General features: G+C 44.0%; 1 protein-coding gene across 3 annotated transcripts in view; it reads left to right on the plus strand.

The window, feature by feature from the left end:
- The first annotated feature begins 7,598 nt into the window (after positions 1-7,598).
- The window catches only part of LY86 (lymphocyte antigen 86), a 58,189-nt gene continuing 46,052 nt past the window's right edge, over positions 7,599-19,735 (plus strand). The window contains exon 1 of one of the 3 annotated variants that reach the window (XM_045066986.1): positions 7,599-7,901. In XM_045066986.1, coding sequence (XP_044922921.1) covers positions 7,763-7,901 — 139 coding nt within the window. In that variant the 5' untranslated portion in view covers positions 7,599-7,762. The remainder of the gene's footprint in view (positions 7,902-19,735) is intronic. The other 2 variants (XM_045066987.1, XM_004753666.3) reach the window with 2 other exon arrangements.

Genomic DNA, 19,735 nt, shown 5'->3' on the forward strand with positions numbered 1-19,735 from the left:
ATTAAACACATATGATAAATCAAGAAAATTAATTTTGATATTTCATTTAACTCAGTATCCTTAAAATACTACAATTTCAACATGTGGTTCAACATCAAAATCATTAGCAAGATGTTTTACATCTTTATCCTATGCTCATTTTTCAGAGGCTTAGTGTGTATCTTAAACCATCAGCACATCTCAGTGTGGCCACACATCAGGTATGAAAACACACATCACTGCTTTAGAAAAACCATTAACAACATAAACAAGAAGGAAGAGCTGAAAAGCCAATAGATGAGATAAAATGAAGTACTAAAGAAATGCTGTTTTAATCCAGGAGAATGCAGGAAAGAAGACAAAAATGTCAAAAAATAGGTAGAACAAAAAACATTTCTAGATACGGTGGATTAGTCTCTCATTACCTCCAGCTGGAATAGTGCACAGGAAAGGTAAGCACGAAAGCTCAAGTTGTGCAAACAGTTTTGTCCCAAAGCCACCATAATAAACTTTTAAAATTTATTCCTTTACTATATAGTTTATTTACCTATTTACCATAGCCACAGAGTGTTGTAGTTAAGAAGGTTGATTTGAGTACTAGCCCTGGATTTGAGTGTTGGCTCTACCACTATGTAAATCTTGGACAAATTACTTCATGGTTTCTTTATCTGCACAATGGATATTATATGATAACTACCTTAAATCCATGTCAAAAGGTGCCTGCCATCTTGGAATCCCTCAAAAATATTAGTTGTACATTATTATTATCCAGTCAACTAATTGTAAGGACCAATAACTATGGGCTTGACACCATTCAAGGCAGCAAGGATTCAAGGGTGAATGGCAAAATTCTTTTCTTCAACACAGAAGTGAGACACGTAATTTCTGACTGCCTACTTAAGTGGCCATCATGAAATGGAAATAAGAGGTACAGAGAAACAGTAGAGTAAATATACAAATGTTGCTATGTCAGTGTTCACATTACGATGTGTAATCTGTTTTCCTTGACAAAACTCAGTAACCAAGGAACCTGGAAAAACCACAAGTAGAGTTCTCTTCCAGTCATTCTTTCCAAAAATTAATCAGCTTTATTCTACTAGTGAATGGAACCGAAATCACTCTCATTTAACTTAGAAGAACAGTTTATACTTTTTCACCAAAAAGTTCAAGTCTTTTTACTCCTAATACTATTAGAAACTAGTATTTTATTGACAGTTGTCTCCACTAGCATCTTTTCTCAAAAGAATTTTGTTTGTTCACCCATATGACCCAACTTCTAATTCAGAGTTTTTGCCTAATGAGGACCACCAGGTTTTTAGTGACAACAATATAACAAGCACTTTCCATACACATTTAATCTCACTTTGTGTTCAAGCCTGAAACATGGCGTTAGAAAGCTGCATTTTGCAAATGAGAGTCTGTGAGAAGCCAAGGTCACAGAGTGGTCCGTGCTGGGGACAGAATGTGGATGGTCAGTGACTCTGCCCACATCATGGAATCTCTTCCTTACATAGTTTCCTCTTCTGGTGGGTACTTAGGAGAGATGCTAAGTTATTGAGTTGCAGTATTTCCCATTTGTTCAAAGTATAAGGAATTGGTCACCCCTTTCTGACTGCTTTTACACAGTATTCAGAGGCTTCCCAAGGAGACCACGCATTCCAAATGGGAGCAGCAGCCTGGCATCATGTATTTGCTGCCGAGAGTGGCAGCCAAAGCAAGGTGCCTGGGAACTCCCCTTTTCCCACATGACTTCTCCGTTAATCATCTACAAATATGAAGAAGTTTTCTCAGTTAATACAACACCTTATATCAAGACTCTTTTTCTTATTTGTGTTTTTTTTTTTAAGATTTATTTGTTTGAGAGAGAGAACACAAGCAAGAGGAGGGAGGAGCACAGGGAGAGGGAGAAGCAGGCCCCCCGCTGAGCAGGGAGCCCGATGCGGGACTGGGTCCCAGGACCCTGAGATCATGACCTGAGCCGAAGGCTGATGCTTAACCCACTGAGCCACCCAGAGGCTCCTGTATTTCTATATTATAAGCACTGTTTATTTTACTAATAGTCTGTATCATCCTCTGAGTAAACTTAAGTCTCAAACAAATCTCACAGCAAAATCTTCTTCACCTATACCATCTCCTAACACAGTCTATCCAAGGATAAAGAGCACCATGGAAAAAGTTAACAATAAATGTTTGTCAGTTGGGTTTTCATGAAGGCCTACACTCAGCAGTCTCTTACTTGTTGTTTCTTTTGTTTCAATTTGAAATCATAGTAGAAAAATAGGCAATAGTCAGGTGCAGGGATTTACAAAATGACCAATAATAATGTGAAAAATGTTCAACTGTATGAACTAAAGGAAAAAAAAATAAATACAAGGGGAAACCAGAATTTATCTACTCAATTGACAAAAACAATTTTAAGTAATAATGCCTACCTGCTGATGAGATTGTTACATTGTTCAATATATCTGAAAAACAATACCAAAAAATTTGGTAATTCTTTTCACCCAGCATTTAACTTTCAGGAATTTACTTTAGGAAAATAATCATGGCTGCACAAATAGAGAGCAATAAGGAAATTCACTATAGCATTTTCTCTTATTACATAGCTATTAATAGTCTAAATGTCTAAAATATAAATTAGTTAAATAAATCATAGTCAATCCATAGAGTAGAATACAATACAGTTATTAAAAGTTGTGTCTTGGAAGAACTCTAGATGATTAGTATTAGTGTAGTATGTGACAGTAGGTGTTGATTTGTACAATACAACCCTGGGGGGGTGGACTCAAAGAAGATCTCACAAAATATCAGTAGTGGTTACCTCTGGGTATTGAGATTATGTATGATTATTTTTCCTTCTTTCCCAGCTTCCCTGTCCTATCTCCTACAAGGGACTATTATCCTAAATATCCTTAAAGTCCTTCAGTTAGCACATATTCCTTGAAGAATGAGAAGCAAAAAGAGAGAAAAAGGAAATTGTGATGTACTTTTGGAAAAAGATGATATCACTCTTTGCTAACTTCTTAAGGATCATAGACTCTCGGGAGGGACAGAGCTCCTCGCTTTTCCTTACTTATGAGAGCCCACCAAATCCAGAAGCCCAGCCACCAAGGCTAAAAAGACAAGATTTCTGGACCATCCCCATTCTCCACATTTCATCCATTCAGTCTAAAATATTTTACCGAGTCCCTATTATGTGCTAGGCACTGGACGTATTATAGTCAGGGGAAAAAGAGAAAGATGGAGGAATGGGAAGGAGGGAGGGACAAAGAAAGCTTCCCTAATATATTATGAGGGAATCTGACATTCACTGAGTGATGACCTATAAGCAGTGCTATGAAGAGGTGAGGTCCACTGGCTGTACAAGCCTATTTCAGGGACTTGCCAGGAGCTGAGCAGCTGTTTCTGGGAAGCCAGCATTAAGTCGAGCTCTAAAGGAAGCCTAGATATTAATTAATTAATTTAGTTTTTAGTGGGGCAAAGCACAGAGAGAGAGGCAGAGAGAATCTCAGGTAGACTCTTCACTGAACATGGAGTCCAAGATGAAGCTCAATGTCAGTACCCTGAGATCTGAGATCATGACCTAAGCTGAAATCAAGAGTCGGCCACTTAACCGACTGAGCCGTCCAGGCAGCCTGGAAGCACAGGTATCAAGTACAGGAAGGGGTTAAGAGAATTCCAGGGCAAGGTAAGAATTCCATGTGCTGGAGATGCCGGGCAGGAAAGAGCCAGATTGCTATAGGAGCTGAGGGAGAGCAGGAGCTGGAGAAAAGACCAAAGCAGGCAAGGCTTCATGGACATGTCCAGGGGGCACCACCAAAGGATCTTGGCAGGGAGTCTCTTCACAGAACTGCATCTCAGCAGGAAAACTGGGTGCCAACTGGAGCATGGATTTGAGAGAGGGCTGGGTGGATCCTGGGAGACCATGAGGGGCCTGTCTAGGGTCATAGCAGTCAGGATAGACAGATACAAATGGGATGAAAGCTTCTCTTGGTGATGGACAGACTATTTTTAAGTGACTTCATCTCTGAATCCCTGATGGGGAGTCTCCAATCTTACGGTTCAAAAGCTCGAGCAAAGGAAAGACCAGCTTTTTGAACAAAAAGTGACGACTCAGGGCCATGGCTTTTTAACACAATTAAATTCCAGGTGAGCAGAGGCCATAGCCATGGAAAGCACTGTTTTGCCTGAAAAGTACAAAGTGCCTTTTTCCCCTGCTTTATTCATCAATAACCTTACAATTGGAGCTGACATATCTAGTCTTCAAAGAAACAGCAAAGACCTCAATTTCTGATTATTAAGGGACTTGCCATGAAATCATCTGACCCTTTGTTTCAGCAGTGTTCAGAGAGGAAAGGTGCCATTCATTAGACTCCTTTGGGGGCTCATCATTTCACTGGCCACCTTCCATGGCCTCTCTCTTCTGGACTTTGAAAGTCCTGCTTTCTATCGTCACATCACATTTCTAATGGGAAGATACTCTTCTAATGAGAAGATATTTGTGTCCTACATAGGTCACTAGTCACTAGTCATGAGGGATAGGGCCTGGCATTGGCTGAAGAGCAAAGTCTACAAGCAGTTTCCAAGTAGTGGAGGGTCATTTACTTTGATATCCCTAGAGGGGAAGAGAAGTGAGCATAAAGAGACAGTAGTTAAGAGACCTTTTCCCAATGGTCAGGAACTTGGGTTCTGGATACTAACTGTCTGGCTTTCAACTCGGTCCTACCACATGTGTGATTCTGAACTAGTTACTAACTATGCCTCAGTTTCTTCTCTGGAGAACAAGGATCTTCACAGAATGAATCCGGAAATCCTTAACTAAAATCTTCGTGCACAGAAGTATTTTAAAATTCAGAATTTCTTGATTTTAGAAAGGTAATAGGATTTATATTTTGTACCCACTTTCAGTGGGTCTAGTGCCTGTCCCCATCTCCCACTAATCAATCACATTAATGTTTCTGCAGCGAAACCCAGGTAGGTTAAATTAAAACTTTAAATTAAGAACAATGAGACTATGAACTCTCAGTTAGATTGATTTTTTTTTTTTTAACCAAGAGTTAAAAAGAAAAAACCTTTCCTTTTTCAAGACTTAGGGATTTCTAAGTTGTGAATGGGGGATCATGGAGCTATAGGTACCCCCCAAAGAGGTTTTAAGGATTAAATAAATGAGAGGGAATATATATTCAAGTACTTAGAAGAGAGAGAGGAGACCAGCCAGAGTTGAATCCAAGAGTTGATGAAGACCATTTGCCATTGGAGGCAGCATGCGTCATCAGGGCGCCATGGTGAAGGGGGCTCTCTGCCATCGGCTGGCACATGAAATGTAGACAAAATTGGCCTGTGGACATGCAAAACCCACCCAAGACTGAGTCACTTTCCCAAGGGAGCTGTATTCCTGTGTCCTCAGAGTCTCAAATTTCATTCTTCAACATCAAGAGTTTTCTTCTTAACATCACTTTCAGTGTTCAGTGCTCTCAGCCAATAATGTTTAACTCTGCAAGAAAAGAAAGGCACCATCCCTAGGCAAACCTCGATGACAAAAAGCAACTTGAAACAAAGAGAAAGAATATTATCAAAAAAAGTCTAGCTTCTTTAGCTACAGTTGATGAGGCGTTGGAAGTCAATATGAGAGCCTGACAGTATCTTTGGTTACCATTTACTCATATTAAACCATATTTTATTTAACTATCATAAACGGGTCCTCATTTTATTTTATAGTTAGGAAACAGGACATTGCTAATGAACTATTTCGCTGTCTTTAAAAAGCTTCTAGTTAAAGAACTCTTCAAGACATTTTGGATTGCTTGAATTCAGCAAGCCATCATTGACGATTTCAGGCAAATCCTGGTTCTCCATAAGCAGAACTCGGTAGCGACAGTGGCTGATTCGACACTCCCATTTTGGGTGTACTATGAGTTATACAAAATGTAGTCTGCCCTTTAGCAGAAGAGTATTTGGATAAGGACCAAGATGATTTTAAAACAACACAAAACTGCATAGTTTGCAACAAATTAAATCTTAGAATCGGGAGTAGCAGAGTTCTCAGACCCCTGGACCAGAAGAAGCACTGGCATCCCCTGGGAACTTGTCAGAAATGTAGACTCTCAGGTCCCACCCGAGACTTCCTGGACCTATAACCTAGAAGCTCTGGGTTTGGAGCCTGGCAATCTTAAGCCCCCTCACTGATGCTAATGCCCTGAAGTCTGGCCTTCATTGCTCCAACCTTACCATGCCTCCAGAATCTCGCAGTACTCCATTTTGAATATATCCAAATTCCAGTGCAGTTCCTGAATCACGCTTCTTTTCACCACTAGGTCCTTTGGTTCACAATCTTTGGCTTGGTCCTCATATGACATGGTTTCCTGTTGGCAGCCACTCACAGCTCTCTACCAGAATATCTGCTCTCTGTTTGGCCCTCCTGGGTCCTTCCAATGGTGTGCTGGTCATGCCGGGCTCCGCAGGGGTGCAAAGGGATAACTTCAATTGCTCTGCTCATTTGCATTTCTAAAAAGCTCCTAGTTGAAGTTGTTGCTGTTGCCTGGGGACCACATTTTGGGAATCACTTGAAAGCCAGCATCACTAAATTATTTGTAGGGGAGTGCCTAAAAAGAAGAAGGAGGAGGAGGAGGAGAACCACCAACCCAGACCTTTGCCTTCCCCAAATGATTGCTCTGACATGTTTCCCAAGAAATCCTAAGTATTCATCAATTAAGTCAGTGTATTTGTTTTCACTGGTAATTAAATTCCACTTACTTCGAAAAAAGTCTGAGGTAACTGAAGTTAACCTATCAGCAGAAACAGTCAATTTACCCAGTGAGCTCAGAGAAGTGCTTTACCTCTTGCAGGGGAAATGGCATACTCTGTTGCTCCTCCAATCTGCTGGTCGTGGCCCTGACCCTGGTTCTCTCAAGCTAAGGTGGAGTGGAGTAGAGGTGGGAAACCAGGGCTGAGCAGATCAGCAAAGGTCGTGGAATAGGGGATAGACTCTAAGCTTTGGAAAGAAACTGGGATGTGACGTTAATAATCCTGCCAATGACCAACACAGTTAATGCCTTCACACACACACACATCATCTTAAAAGGGAGGCTCTCACTTCCCCATCCTTCCCCACCGTTGGCCAAGCCAAGCCGGAAATAGAACACAGCTCACCTCTCAGGGACATCCCCTCCACTTCATCTCCAGAGACCGCATCTGCTGCTCCCAGAACAAGCTCTGTTCTCACAGCCACACAATTCACTGCTAAAACCCTAATCCTGAGAGTGGGGCTAGAGCCAGATGAGAGAAAATGCCAACAGGGCAAAAGCCTCATTCCAGATCCCAGATATGACTCTGCCACCTTCAAAATGCTGCCTGCTGGCCCCAGCCAGGTCCACAGCCCACATCAGGAGCTTACGGAGACATTGGAGGGCTGTTGATGAAAACCACACCGTGGCCTGTGGCTTTTGCTTTCCTGAGTCCATTACTCCATCCGGGGGTGGGGGGCTCTAGGGAGGCTGTTTGGAGGGGCCACAGCATAAGGTCATGCATCACTTGCTGACTCCTCCCTGTGAAAGCAGAGAGTCAACATCCAGCCCACCGGAGACATGGGCCATTCTCACCCTGCTGATTCAAGGGTCAAAGGTCCTGGGGGAACAGGGCCTCAGTGAACTGCCTTTTGCATCTCACAGTGGTTCCTCAGGAGCGTAAAATAGGAGAAGTGAAACCGAACATTCACCCCTGTAGCAGAGGAGAGGAAGAGCCCAGAGGCCCCTTGTTTGGGGCCCGTTATTTTCCAGTAGGTCACATGCAGGGCCTGGCCATGAAGGGTCTCACGGTGGCCGTCTTCTTCTGGACTCTGATATCTCCCAGCAGCGGCAGCAAGGCCTGGCCCACGCACACGGTCTGCCGGAATGGGAACCTGGAAGTGCTCTACCAGAGTTGTGGTAAGGTCTTTCAAAATATGCTATTTTGTGTTTACGGGGAAATGGAGGCCCTCAGATGAGGGCTGTTGTAGTGTTGAGTTGGGATTGGGAAGGGGTGAGAGAACCAGGACCCAGAGGCTTTCTCCACTTGCAGTGGGTCTGCAAGGCCATCGAGAGCCCTTGGGAGAAGGAGGAATGCAGGGTGGGGAGTGGGAATGAGTTTGAAAGAGCCACAAAGAGGACAAGACAAAGGCATTGAGTCTAAATAGACCAATTCACTAAAATGGCAGAGCCCAAAATGACCAAGGAGTCTACCAGATCATGAAACCCCATTAGCTCAAAATTAAGAAAAGATGCTTCTATGAGTAACCTCCACCCCAAAATGTACACCCCGACTACCTTCCAGGTTATTGAGTTTGCAAACTGAGTGAAATGATCTCGTATGTCAAAAGAGAAGATTCCTGCCTTCCAGTGACCCTCCTCAGCGTCACTGCTCACTAATTCAGCACGTACTCAATGCCAAGGTTTTTTCTAGAGCCAGATATAACCAAAGAGCATACGCCATGGTTATTACCCCAATGGGGCCAACATCTTTACCAACAAACCGTGCAAGCTAATGAGTAGAATTCAGGAAACAGCAGCTGTAGGTATTTGAACCAACACTTTTGATTATATAATGGTCTACAAAGGCTGTTAGAGCAGAGTACCACAGACTGAAGTCTTAAACAGCAGATATTTATTTTATCACAACTCTGGAGGCTGGAAGTCCAAGATCAAGGTGTTGGCAGGGTTGGTGTCTCCTGAGGCCTCTCTCCTTGGTTTGTAGGTAGCTGTCTTTTCCCTGTGTCCTCACACAGTCTGTCCTCTGTGCCTGACTGGATCCTGATCTCCTCTTCTTATGAGAACGCCAGTCCTACTGGATTAGGGCTCACCCACAGGACATCATTTAACCTTAATCACCTCTTGAAAGACCCTATCTTCAAATAAAATCATATTCTAAGGTACTAAGGGGTAAGACTTCAACATATCAGTTTGGTGGGGACAGAGGTATGCTTCCGTCCACAAGGGGGGCCTGAGTGCAGGAAAGTGAGTTCAGCATCAGATCGCATCTTGAATGAGGATGAGAGGGACAGCCTCATGGAAAAGCGTGCCAGTGTGAAATATGACACTTCGAGGTAGACAGGAAACAAAATGCAGTTTGGAAGGAAGGAGCTGGAAAAGTGATGCTCTTTCAGTATTTAAATTGGCCTCATGGTAAGCTGGGGATCAGAGGAGATGTTAAGCCTTGGACCAGATAGCTGACCTGGCAGCTGCTACCCAGGGAGTTGCCGTGGAGAGGTTGGGATGGTCAGGCTGGTCTCCGGGGCCATTTGTCTGACTTGATTTCACTCTTTGAAAAAGAAGGAACACTGAACGTTGAAATGCACAAAAACCTTTTTTCTGATGTACAAGCGAATGAATGGCGAAATGCTGTAGATGCTGATCTCATTACTCTCGCTCTTCCATGGGGATGGGCCGCTTTCTGCTGGCATCTACGCATTGTAGGTGCAGCATGAGAAGCAAGAGTTGAAATGAATGGACTGCTCAGGATTTGTTTTTCCAATTCAACCTCCCATAAAAGGTTGCCATGGCTGGTCCCTCCCCCAGACCAGCCTGCAGCCTGCAGCCAAGCCTGGCACAGCCTTTCAAGTCACTGCCAAGAAAGACCAGAGAAGCGGATGCATCAGGAGAACAAAGCTTATCACCGGCCTCTGGGGATAACTCCACCCTCCCTGTAGCTGCTCTAGTCACCAAATGTCAACAAGCCCTGCTCCGGGCACTCAGAGGAAAGGGATGGAGGAAATGCAGCTCTCACTGAAGAGTAGTGGGAGGATCAAACCATTCAACAACAGGGTAAATGCTCTGTGTTTAGAGGGACAAAGGCATGTATCATGCACCAGGGGTCATGGTAGTTGGAAAGGGTTAGTTTGGGGGTCTAAACACTCCAAGGGAAGGGACATCAAGCTTGACCTCAACCTCGAAGAATGACAAAAATGGTAATTATAACGCCTTATGTCCGTGGGAGGTTTACAGGTATTCAGGACTTCCTATGCGTTACTACTCACCGATGTCTAAATCAGAGTTAGAGATGCCAGGGAACTCTTCCAAGGTCACAAAGGTAATTGGGCAGAATTGTTTCCGGAGAGCACAGAGGAGGCAGGAAGTAAATATCTGCGGAATCGAAATGACTTGATCCCAAGCCCGGCTGACTCTGGAGCTTGTGTTTTAATCTCCTGCTGTCTGGAGTTTCGTCAAAAGGCAGGTGGATGGAAGTGGGGCATGGGAAGGATAATGGCACAGAGAATGGCATGTTGACAGCAGGGAGAGGTGACCAGGCATAGAGTTCAGGTGGCTGCAGTAGGGCTGGAACACAAGGGGTAAAGTAGGAAGGGTGGGGAGAGCCCAGGTGTGATGGTGAATTTTATGTGTCACATTGATTGGGCCACAGGAGGCCCAGAGAACTGGTTAAACACTTTCTGGGTATGACTGTGAGAGTGTTTCTAACCATTAGCGCTGAAATCACTGACCTGTGTGAAAGCAGATCACCTTCCCCAGTGAGGGTGGTCACCATCCAATCTGTTGAAGGCCTGAAGAGAACAAAAAGGTGGAGGAAGGAAGGATTCACTCTCTGTCAGCCTGATTGTAAGCTGGGACTTTGACCTCCTGCTTGGAGCGCTCCTGGCTTTCAGGCTCGCCCTGGGATCTTCAGACACACCACCAGCCTTCCTGGGCTTCCAGTTTGCAAATAGCAGACCATAGGGCTTCTCAGCCTCCATAACCACATGAGCCAGTATCTTATGATAAATCTCTTTGATTATAAATATTTTTTTCTAGTATATATTTCCACTGGTTCTGTTTCTCTGGAGAACCCTAATACAATACGAGACAAGGTTGGGCTGCGTCCCCTTGGCAATGAGGAGATTACATTTGAAATGATTCCCTCAGGGAATGGATGGAAGTTTGAATATTAGCTTGAAAGTTATTCGAGACCACAGCCAAGGTTTGTAGCCTATAGAATCAATAATCGAGGGGGTGCCTGGGTGGCTCAGTCAGTTAAGCCTTCAGCTCAGGTCATGATCCCAGTGTCCTGGGATCAAGCCCCATGTCCGGCTCTCTGCTCAACAGGGAGCCTGCTTTTCCCTCTCCCTCTGCCCCTCCCTCCTTTTTGTGCTCATGCACACATGTGCTTACTCTCTCTCTCTCTCTCTCTGTCAAATAAATCAATAAAATATTTTAAAAATAATAATAATCCCGGAAAGAAGTATGACAGGTCAAACTAGTATCCTATCGAAAGCCTCAACATCAGAGGAAATCTTTGGTATACTCTGGTGTGAGCAGAGAAGAAAGAAAGCAGTGCCCTGAATTTTCTCCAAAAAGTGGGTCCCGGCTCATCTCCTGAAAGCCACTGAGCCATCAGAGACTGAATAATCGCATACCCTTCCCCAGATGGAGATGGTCCTCCCTGTAGCTGCTGGATTCACAGCAGGGCACCCCCCCCCACCCCTGCTCCCTAGACTTTCACGCTGATAATACAGAACAAAGGCCATGTGTTTAGACCCTCTATCCAACCCTGGTGTTCAGATCTCTTCAGTGTGTGTCAGGGGCTTCTAGAGTCTCAACATACACACAGATGTGGGGGCATCATCTGGCAAAAATAGAGGATTTACTGTTTTCTGGGTTTAGTGCTTCATTTTTTCCTTCTTGTTTCATTTAATAATTTTAGTGGGAGGGGCAGCTCTTAGGCCAGACACTGTTCTAAATAATACAAAAATCCTTGAGGAAAAAGAAAGAAACTCACAGAAAGTTGCTGGGCTCTGAACACTGACCAGGAAGTGAGCATAATTTTCTGAGAAAGCGGATGTCCTGCTCTGTCCAACTGTTAATGCCACAGTAAAGACTGACAGAAGGGGGAACCAAAGCATCCTTTTATTAGATCATAAGACAATCCCCAGGGCTAGCAAAAGCCCAGGGACTTCACGCATTCCCATGCCACAAGTGTCCACCAGTGTATTTATTTATATTCTGTCTCTATCACACCAGCTCAGAAGATGGATTACAAAAGTCCACAGGTTTGGAGGATGAAACAGGTTGTGGGAAAACAGGTTGGATGTCCTGGAGACATCAGGAAACATACAACAGATGAGGCAGTGTGAGGAGTAAGATCCGTGGGTCTGAGCTCAGCAAACCTCATTCCAGCCATTGGGCAATATTCTCTGTCTCCTTGATTGCAAAGTGGGCATATCAGTTTCCTATGGTGTACTAGTACTTACCACTTGGTGGCTTAAAATGACACACATGTATTCTTTTAGTGTCCCAGAGGTCAGAAATCCAAAGTCAACTTCACTTCGTGAAGGGCCACACTCCCTTGGAAACTCTAGGGGAGAATCTCTTTCTTGGACTTTTCTAGCTTCTACAACTATATTCCTTGGCTCATGGACCCTTCCTCCATCTTCAAAGCCAAAAGGCCAGCATCTTGCTTCAACATCTTGTTCTCATATTGCTTTCTTCTATGCCAAATCTCTCTCCACCTCCCTCTCTGAAGGGAACACTGAGATTAGGATAATCTCCCCATCTCAAGATCCTTAAATTAATCGCATCTACAAATTCTCTTTTGCTGTGTAAGATGACATCAGCAGATTCTGGGAATTAGGACATGGATATCTTTGGGAGCCCTCATATATCCCACTACAATAGAAATTATAATTTTACCTACCTCTCAGGGCCATGGGAGGATTAAGTAAAAGGATTGTATGAAAAGTGCTTAGTACATACTTAGTACATAATTCTTTGCTGCTAATGACTTGCAAGACATTTTCTAGTCAATAGAGGTGTATTTGATTATGACCTTCCTCGAAACCATATCAAACAAGGAAATTACATCACTTGCAAAATAAAATCCATTTTTAAGAAGTCTAGCCTTTCCTGATACTGGGATGAACTCTGAGAGGAATTTCTACCTGGAGCAATGTGACTCCCATCCACTGTTTCTCATGGAAACAAGGAGCAAGGATTCATCACTAAAACACCACTCAGGATCGCTTTTGCAAATGGCCCCAGTGGAAGCTTCCATGAATGGTACAATTGCAGGTCTGGATTGCTCAAGGGAAAGTTAGACTGCCTATAGGTCTGGATGAGACACATGTGCTCCAGGCAGACTTCCATGACTCATATTGTTGCCATTGTTGTTTGCTGTTTGGGGTTTTTTAATAAGCGTTGGCAAGCAGAGATCTAGGTTGTAATTTTTGACAAGAACATTGAGTGTAAACTTAGTTTTGTCATTTAACGTACTTTGATATGCTTTCACGTGTTTTGACATCAGCCAGGCCAAGAGGAGGGTCATAAAAAGTAAAAAACCTATGACATATACCTAAATGATTTTATGTCTCCCCTTTGATATCTCTGACAGTCAACCTGGCCATTTCAGTGGTTCCTAGGAGTAATCTAGGACAGGCACTGGCAAATGAAGCCCACAGGCCAAATTCCACATGTTGCCTGCTTTTAGATGGCCTGTGAGCTAAGAATGGTTTTTACACATTTAGGTGGTTACAAGATTCAAAAGAAGAATATATGTGACATATGAAATTACATGAAATGTCAATTTCTGTGTCCATAAAATTTTATTGGAACATGAACACACTCATCTGTTTCTCCTATAAGTAGGGTGATAGTGACTATATGACCACAGATCCTGAAATATTAACTATTTGGCTTTTTGTAGAAAAACTTTCCTGCTCCCTGGTCAAGGGTAGGAAAGAATCTCTCAAGCTGTTCCCCACCTCAGAGGCTCTAGTTCTGTGTCTTCTGGATGATTTTAGCCATACAGAAGCTGTGTGGCCACGTAATCTTGACACCAAAACCACCATGAGTGAAGGAATTCATAAGATACCTTTGAGAACATCATCAGTTCCATAATAATCTCCAGCTGCTACATGGCATTTTATAATTCATAATGTCCCTTCATTTAATAAGGTCTCATTCAATCCTTACAAATAGTCCTATGAGGTGCATAGGATATTTATCTCCATGTTCCAGATATGGAAACTGAAGCACGTACACCTTAACTATCTTATCATGTAACATAGACTGAGCCATGAGACAGCCGTAAGTGTCTGACTCCATGCCCAGGGACTCAGAGCTACATTATGGAATTCCAGTAGGGAGCAACCCAAGCCGTCTGATCCCAGAAGCTCAGGGTAGGGATAGGGAGAAGAGATCGCTCAAAAACTAAGTCTTTGGGTGAGGAAGTGAAAGCCCTACCCTAGCAGAAGCAGGAAGAGGAGGAAGGGTGGAGGGAGGAAAGAAGAAGAGGAGGAAGAGAGCGATTTGCTTTCTGATTCGATTCCTCCAGCCTCCCCTCTCTGCACGCACTCAGAGCTGGATCTGTTTGGCTCTTCCCAAGTATCCATCAGGGACCTGTAACAGCCATAGAAGAGAAGGAGCACCCACATTGGCATTCATCAACCCATGTACCAAGTTCACATTCATTGCAAGATGTTCGGAAATGACATCTACCAAGGCTTTTTAAAAAGCAAATGAAAGTTCATTCTCTTACCAGCAAGATCAGCGTATTTTTCAGATGGAGCCCCCCGCCCCGCCGTGAGGTTGGCTTACTTATTTTATAGGAAACCTTATTTCCCTCACATTCGACAGCAATTTTCAGGGTGGAGAAGCTGGTGAGTCGGGAGGGGAGGGGAGTGGTGAGGGAGCTCTATCTCTAGCAGTAAGTTGAGGGCAGTGGGTGGTTCCTAAGGGTCAGCCACCTGGGAGGTTCCAGGGTCACGGGACCATGGCCTCTGGTCACCATGCTTCACACTTAACACCTGCTGTTCTCTCCCTGAAGGCAGGCAGCCTGGTCCCTATCTGCCCAAATAGGTTTTGCATGTGTGCTGAAGTTTGCAGCAGGGCAGGCACTCTATCTGACCTCCAAAAAAAAATCTTTAATTACAAAGTCAGAATCAGGTCACGTGCATCTGAGTAATCCGTCAAGATAGTCAAACAGGACAATTAATCAGACCTTAAAAATGCAAAGCAATGCTGGCAACAACTCCTCCAAAATAAGGGTAAACCACAAATGACCTGGCTGAAGAGCAAAGCATGTTGAAAAAATGTTGGTAAGAAAGCTATTTTAAAACTGCCCTGGAAGGAAAGGCGGCGGGGAGGGAGGGGGGCCTGCTTTCCTCAAAGTCTAGTAATTGTGAAGTAAATGGAGCATAAAACAACACAAAAGAAGCAACACTATCAAAAAATATATCATAATAATGGAAAATATCACCCCCCACATAGTCATTTAACAGTACTTTAAAATATTACACACAGAAAGCAATTTCTTTCTTCCTTTATTTTCCTGGATTAATAGGGATATAAATACTGTACAATTAGAGAAGAGCAGACAAGTGGGCGGGGAGACAATGATGCCATTTCAAAGGGATAAATGGGCACGCAAGATGAAACAGTTGGTGTAGCCACTTTGGAAAACAGTGTGGAGATTCCTCAAGAAATTAAAAATCGAGCTTCCCTATGACCCTGCCATTGCACCTTTGGGTATTTACCCCAAAGATACAGATGTCGTGAAAAGAAGGGCCATCTGTACCCCAATGTTTATAGCAGCAATGGCCACGGTCGCCAAACTGTGGAAAGAACCAAGATGCCCTTCAACGGACGAATGGATAAGGAAGATGTGGTCCATATACACTATGGAGTATTATGCCTCCATCAGAAAGGATGAATACCCAACTTTTGTAGCAACATGGACGGGACTGGAAGAGATTATGCTGAGTGAAGTAAGTCAAGCAGAGAGAGTCAATGGTCACATGGTTTCACTTATTTGTGGAGCATAACAAATAGCTTGGAGGACATGGGGAGATAGAGAGGAGAAGGGAATTGAGGGAAATTGGAAGGGGAGGTGAACCATGAGAGACTATGGACTCTGAAAAACAGCTTGAGGGTTCTGAAGGGGTGGAGGGTGGGAGGTGGGGGGAGCCCGGTGGTGGGTATTAGAGAGGGCATGGATTGCATGGAGCACTGGGTGTGGTGCAGAAACAATGAATCCTGTTAGGCTGAAAAGAAATTAAAAAAAAAAAAAAAAAAAAGATGAAACAGTAAGCTGCCAGGAGCATTGCGAGGTCTTTTTGCTCAAACATAAAGTCAGAAAGTTGATATTAGTCATGATAGTAGCTATATGCCATAAAATTACTATCATTTTTAATGTATATTTATTAAATATATATAAATATGAGTGTCAACATTGAGGTGCAGACTTTTAAAGATGGGGAAAATATTTTTAAATAGATATTTATATGAATATATATATATATGTATATATATATATATATGAGTGTCAACATTGAGATGCAGACTTAAAGATGGCACAAGGAAAAACTTGAAAGTGAAAAGTGAAGAGGAGCTGGAGGAGAACTAATCTTGTAGGTGAGCTCTGGTCACCAAGCCACTGAGTTCCTTCTGGCTTCTGTAAGGTCCTTTCAGCCAGACCTCCAAGGCACTGTGAATTCTCCCAAGTATTTTTTTAATGAACATGCAATGTATTATTTGTTTCCGGGGTACAGGTCTGTGATTCATCAGTCTGACACAATTCACAGCACATACCATAGCCCATATTCCCAAGCACTTTTTTAAAGAGATACTAAGAGATGCTAAGTCCCTTAGGGGCTAGGGACCTAAGGGGGGTGGGGGCAGCCAAGAGGGAGTCCAAGAGGCTCTTTGGTGCAGACAGGAAACGTCTTCCTAGGCGCTGTTCACTGTTCTTTCCATCCTCAAGCAAATTCATGAGAAGCAGATTTGCTCACGTTTTTGGAGTAGAATCTTTGAAGAGGTAGAGATGAGAGAGGACGGTTGTCCAGCTCTGCCGCTCTTTTTGGGCAAACGACAACACAGACAATCTATTCCCGAAGCTGCCACAGTGTGAGGTCCAGGGCAAGGCTTCAGACACTGGACTACAGGAGGGGGAGCACGGGGGACCAAAGCAGCTTTTCTCCAGGCCAAGGAAAGTGCAGGTGAAAGAGCCCCTTTCCGGCCCCAAACTGTGCAGTTGGTGAACCTGACAGAGGCCATCAGGGGCCAGGCCCTTGGTGAAGAGGGAGCCCCCAGCTGGCAGAGGCCCCTGCAACGTAAGAGCAAGCTGGAAGGCACAACATAGGAGCAGTGCTGCTCACACATACTGGGCTGGCGGGGGGGGGGGGGGGGACAGATGCTCCCCTCCAAACCCCAAACAACAGGACTGGCATTTTAATGCAAAGAAAAGGGTGACCCACGCAGGAACCGTGTGGCGTGTGAGTCGATGTTCAGTCCTTGCTGGGATGCCTTGTAAAAGTGATATCCCAGTGTCCTGATGCAGCAGCTCTATCCTGGGGCCCTAGAGAGTCCAGTGAGCTTTGGAAGAGGGGCTCTAGGGTCTACCAGAAACAACTTTGACCACCAGTCTGGGTGCAGCCGATGGATTACTCATGCGCAGTGGGCAATGTGCGAGTCACATCCGCCAGCCTCCTCACGGGATTCAAGAAGGCATCATTGTGCGTCCCTTCTTGAAATTCTGTACCACTTCCCTCCACTCCTCTCTGCCTTCAGGACAGAAGGGAGTGGTGACCAACCCAGTGGCGGGCAGAAGAAAAGATCCTCAGCCCAGAAAATGCTGCTTCCAAGCACAATTTACAATTGAAGAAGCGCTGCCAAGGGGCTCCCTTATTCGAAGCCTGACATATCCCCTTATGGCCAGGTGGGAACTGTGCCAGCCCCAGTGAGAAAATCCAGAACAGAGTGATCAGCGTTCCCTCTGCCTGTTAGCCGTTAGAATCTTGTCCCATAGCTGAGATCTTTCCTATTCAAGGGTCCTCCATATATTTTAGTGCTGTGTTTAATTTTCCTGTAGCATATTATAAAATCCCCTTAAACAATTAAATACGACTTGCACGATTAAGTCAAAATTTTGTAAATCAAATAAATTAATTTTATTACAGGCATACATACATACACTGGTCACACCTTTATTAATAGAATTGTCTTGAGCATTTAACCTAAAACACCAGATTTCCTTAAATGCTTTAAAATCTTTAAAAGCAGTCAAAGCAGATAAAAATTATCACAATGATTATTCCACTTACTACCCTTTTTGTTAAACTACAGTATCTTTCAAAATGTCTGTGATAGGGGTTTACATTTATGTCTTTAACAAGGTTACAGTGGCATTTACTCTTCCCTATAGTCTTACATCTTCCTGGGGTTATAGTCATGCTTAGTTCAGTATTTTCCTAGGTGTCTAGGATGCCCCAGACCAAAGATATCACCTCAGACTAGCTGAGGATCCAGGTTCCAAGTTACCGATTCTTTGATTGTGGGATCGATGGCTGGTCAGTAAGCTGGCTTAAACTACTTCAACCTGAAGACCTGACGCCCCTTCCTTGCACATGTTGCTCACTGTCTTAGCATTATTATACATTAACCTGGTCTCTCAGCATTGCAGGAAACTTACACCGCCCGTGGTAATGTCAAAGGTATAATTAGAGGGGTTTTTTTAGAGGAAATGATGGACTTTGTTTGCACAGTTGACACTCATCTGCACAACATTTAGCTGACTCATCAGCTTTGAAGACAGCACTGAATTGTTCTTCTACTTGTATCTTCTGTGTGACTGCTAGTGCTGATTGGATTGTCGTCTAGCTTTCTAACCAAATTGTATATGAGACCACTCTAGCTCATCAGTCCTTCTGTTTCTTTCTTATCTTTTTTTTCCCCCTTGCTCAGTCACAACTCTTGGTCCTTACTCTTACTTACTTCCAAAAGTAGAGAAAAGTGCATTGTTCTCCCTGGTCTATCCATAGGGGTGGAAACACTCTGAATCTTCTAAGGTCTAAGAATGAGGCTACGTGCTCGTCTAGTGCTTGGGATGTGACCCGACTTCCTTCCTGCCATTGTTACGGCTGCAGCTCCCAGACATGCTTGCTAAGTAATTCTCAAAGACAGAGTCATGAGAGATGAGGTCTTCAAGAGCTCAAAACAACAGGCCCTGTCTTTCTGCCTCCTCCCAGCAACTGTCTGATATTGCCAATTGTGTTTCCCCAACCAACAGAGAGCAAGTTCCCAGGCGTGTCCTCCTGCCCTACACCTTCTCTGTCAGGGATGGGCATGACAGGCCACACTAGCATTTCCTGGCTGTCTGTTTACAGGTCTGAGGCAATGGTTGCTAATCAGAATTCACAGTGGCTGGGCAGCTACAAATGGAGGAGAGGGACGCCCGGGGTGAGGTTCCTGGAGCAAGTCTACTGCTCTGTGAGGCCAAGGATCAGTTTCTGACAGTCTGCCTTATGTTATCTATTGTGGTCATGGGTGCCACATGACCATCTATTTCTCCACATGCCTGGCATTTGCAGGCACATGGAGAGGGATCAGTATTCTGCCACTCCTTGTCCATAGGCTCGGGGCAAACTGGGGACCTCTTATAAAATTGGGAAATGTCCTAGACAGACAGAACTTCAGGGCTTTCATCCAATTGCCTCCTTGTTGGGAACAACTTGAGACAGAGAGGAAATCAATGTGTCCTAACCATAGCCACAAATCTTCATGGAAGCTGAACCCAGTGGGATCTCCCACGCCACGCTGCTTCTTCTCACAGCATAAAAGCCATGATGGATAAATTAACACAATTTCAGATCAAAGACATTGTGTACAGCAAAATCAGCCCTCTCTTTCATACCTATATCCCCAAAGTGTAAAAGTTCCTCTTCCTGGGCATCCCTTCTCTTAAGACAATTTTTCCACATCCTTTCTTGCCCAGGATCCTATCAAACAAAAGCCATTGCATATAC

The sequence above is a fragment of the Mustela putorius genome, unplaced genomic scaffold, assembly GCF_011764305.1.
Source record: "Mustela putorius furo isolate JIRA1106 unplaced genomic scaffold, ASM1176430v1.1 tig00003870_pilon_pilon_pilon, whole genome shotgun sequence".
Taxonomy (NCBI): Eukaryota; Metazoa; Chordata; class Mammalia; order Carnivora; family Mustelidae; genus Mustela; species Mustela putorius.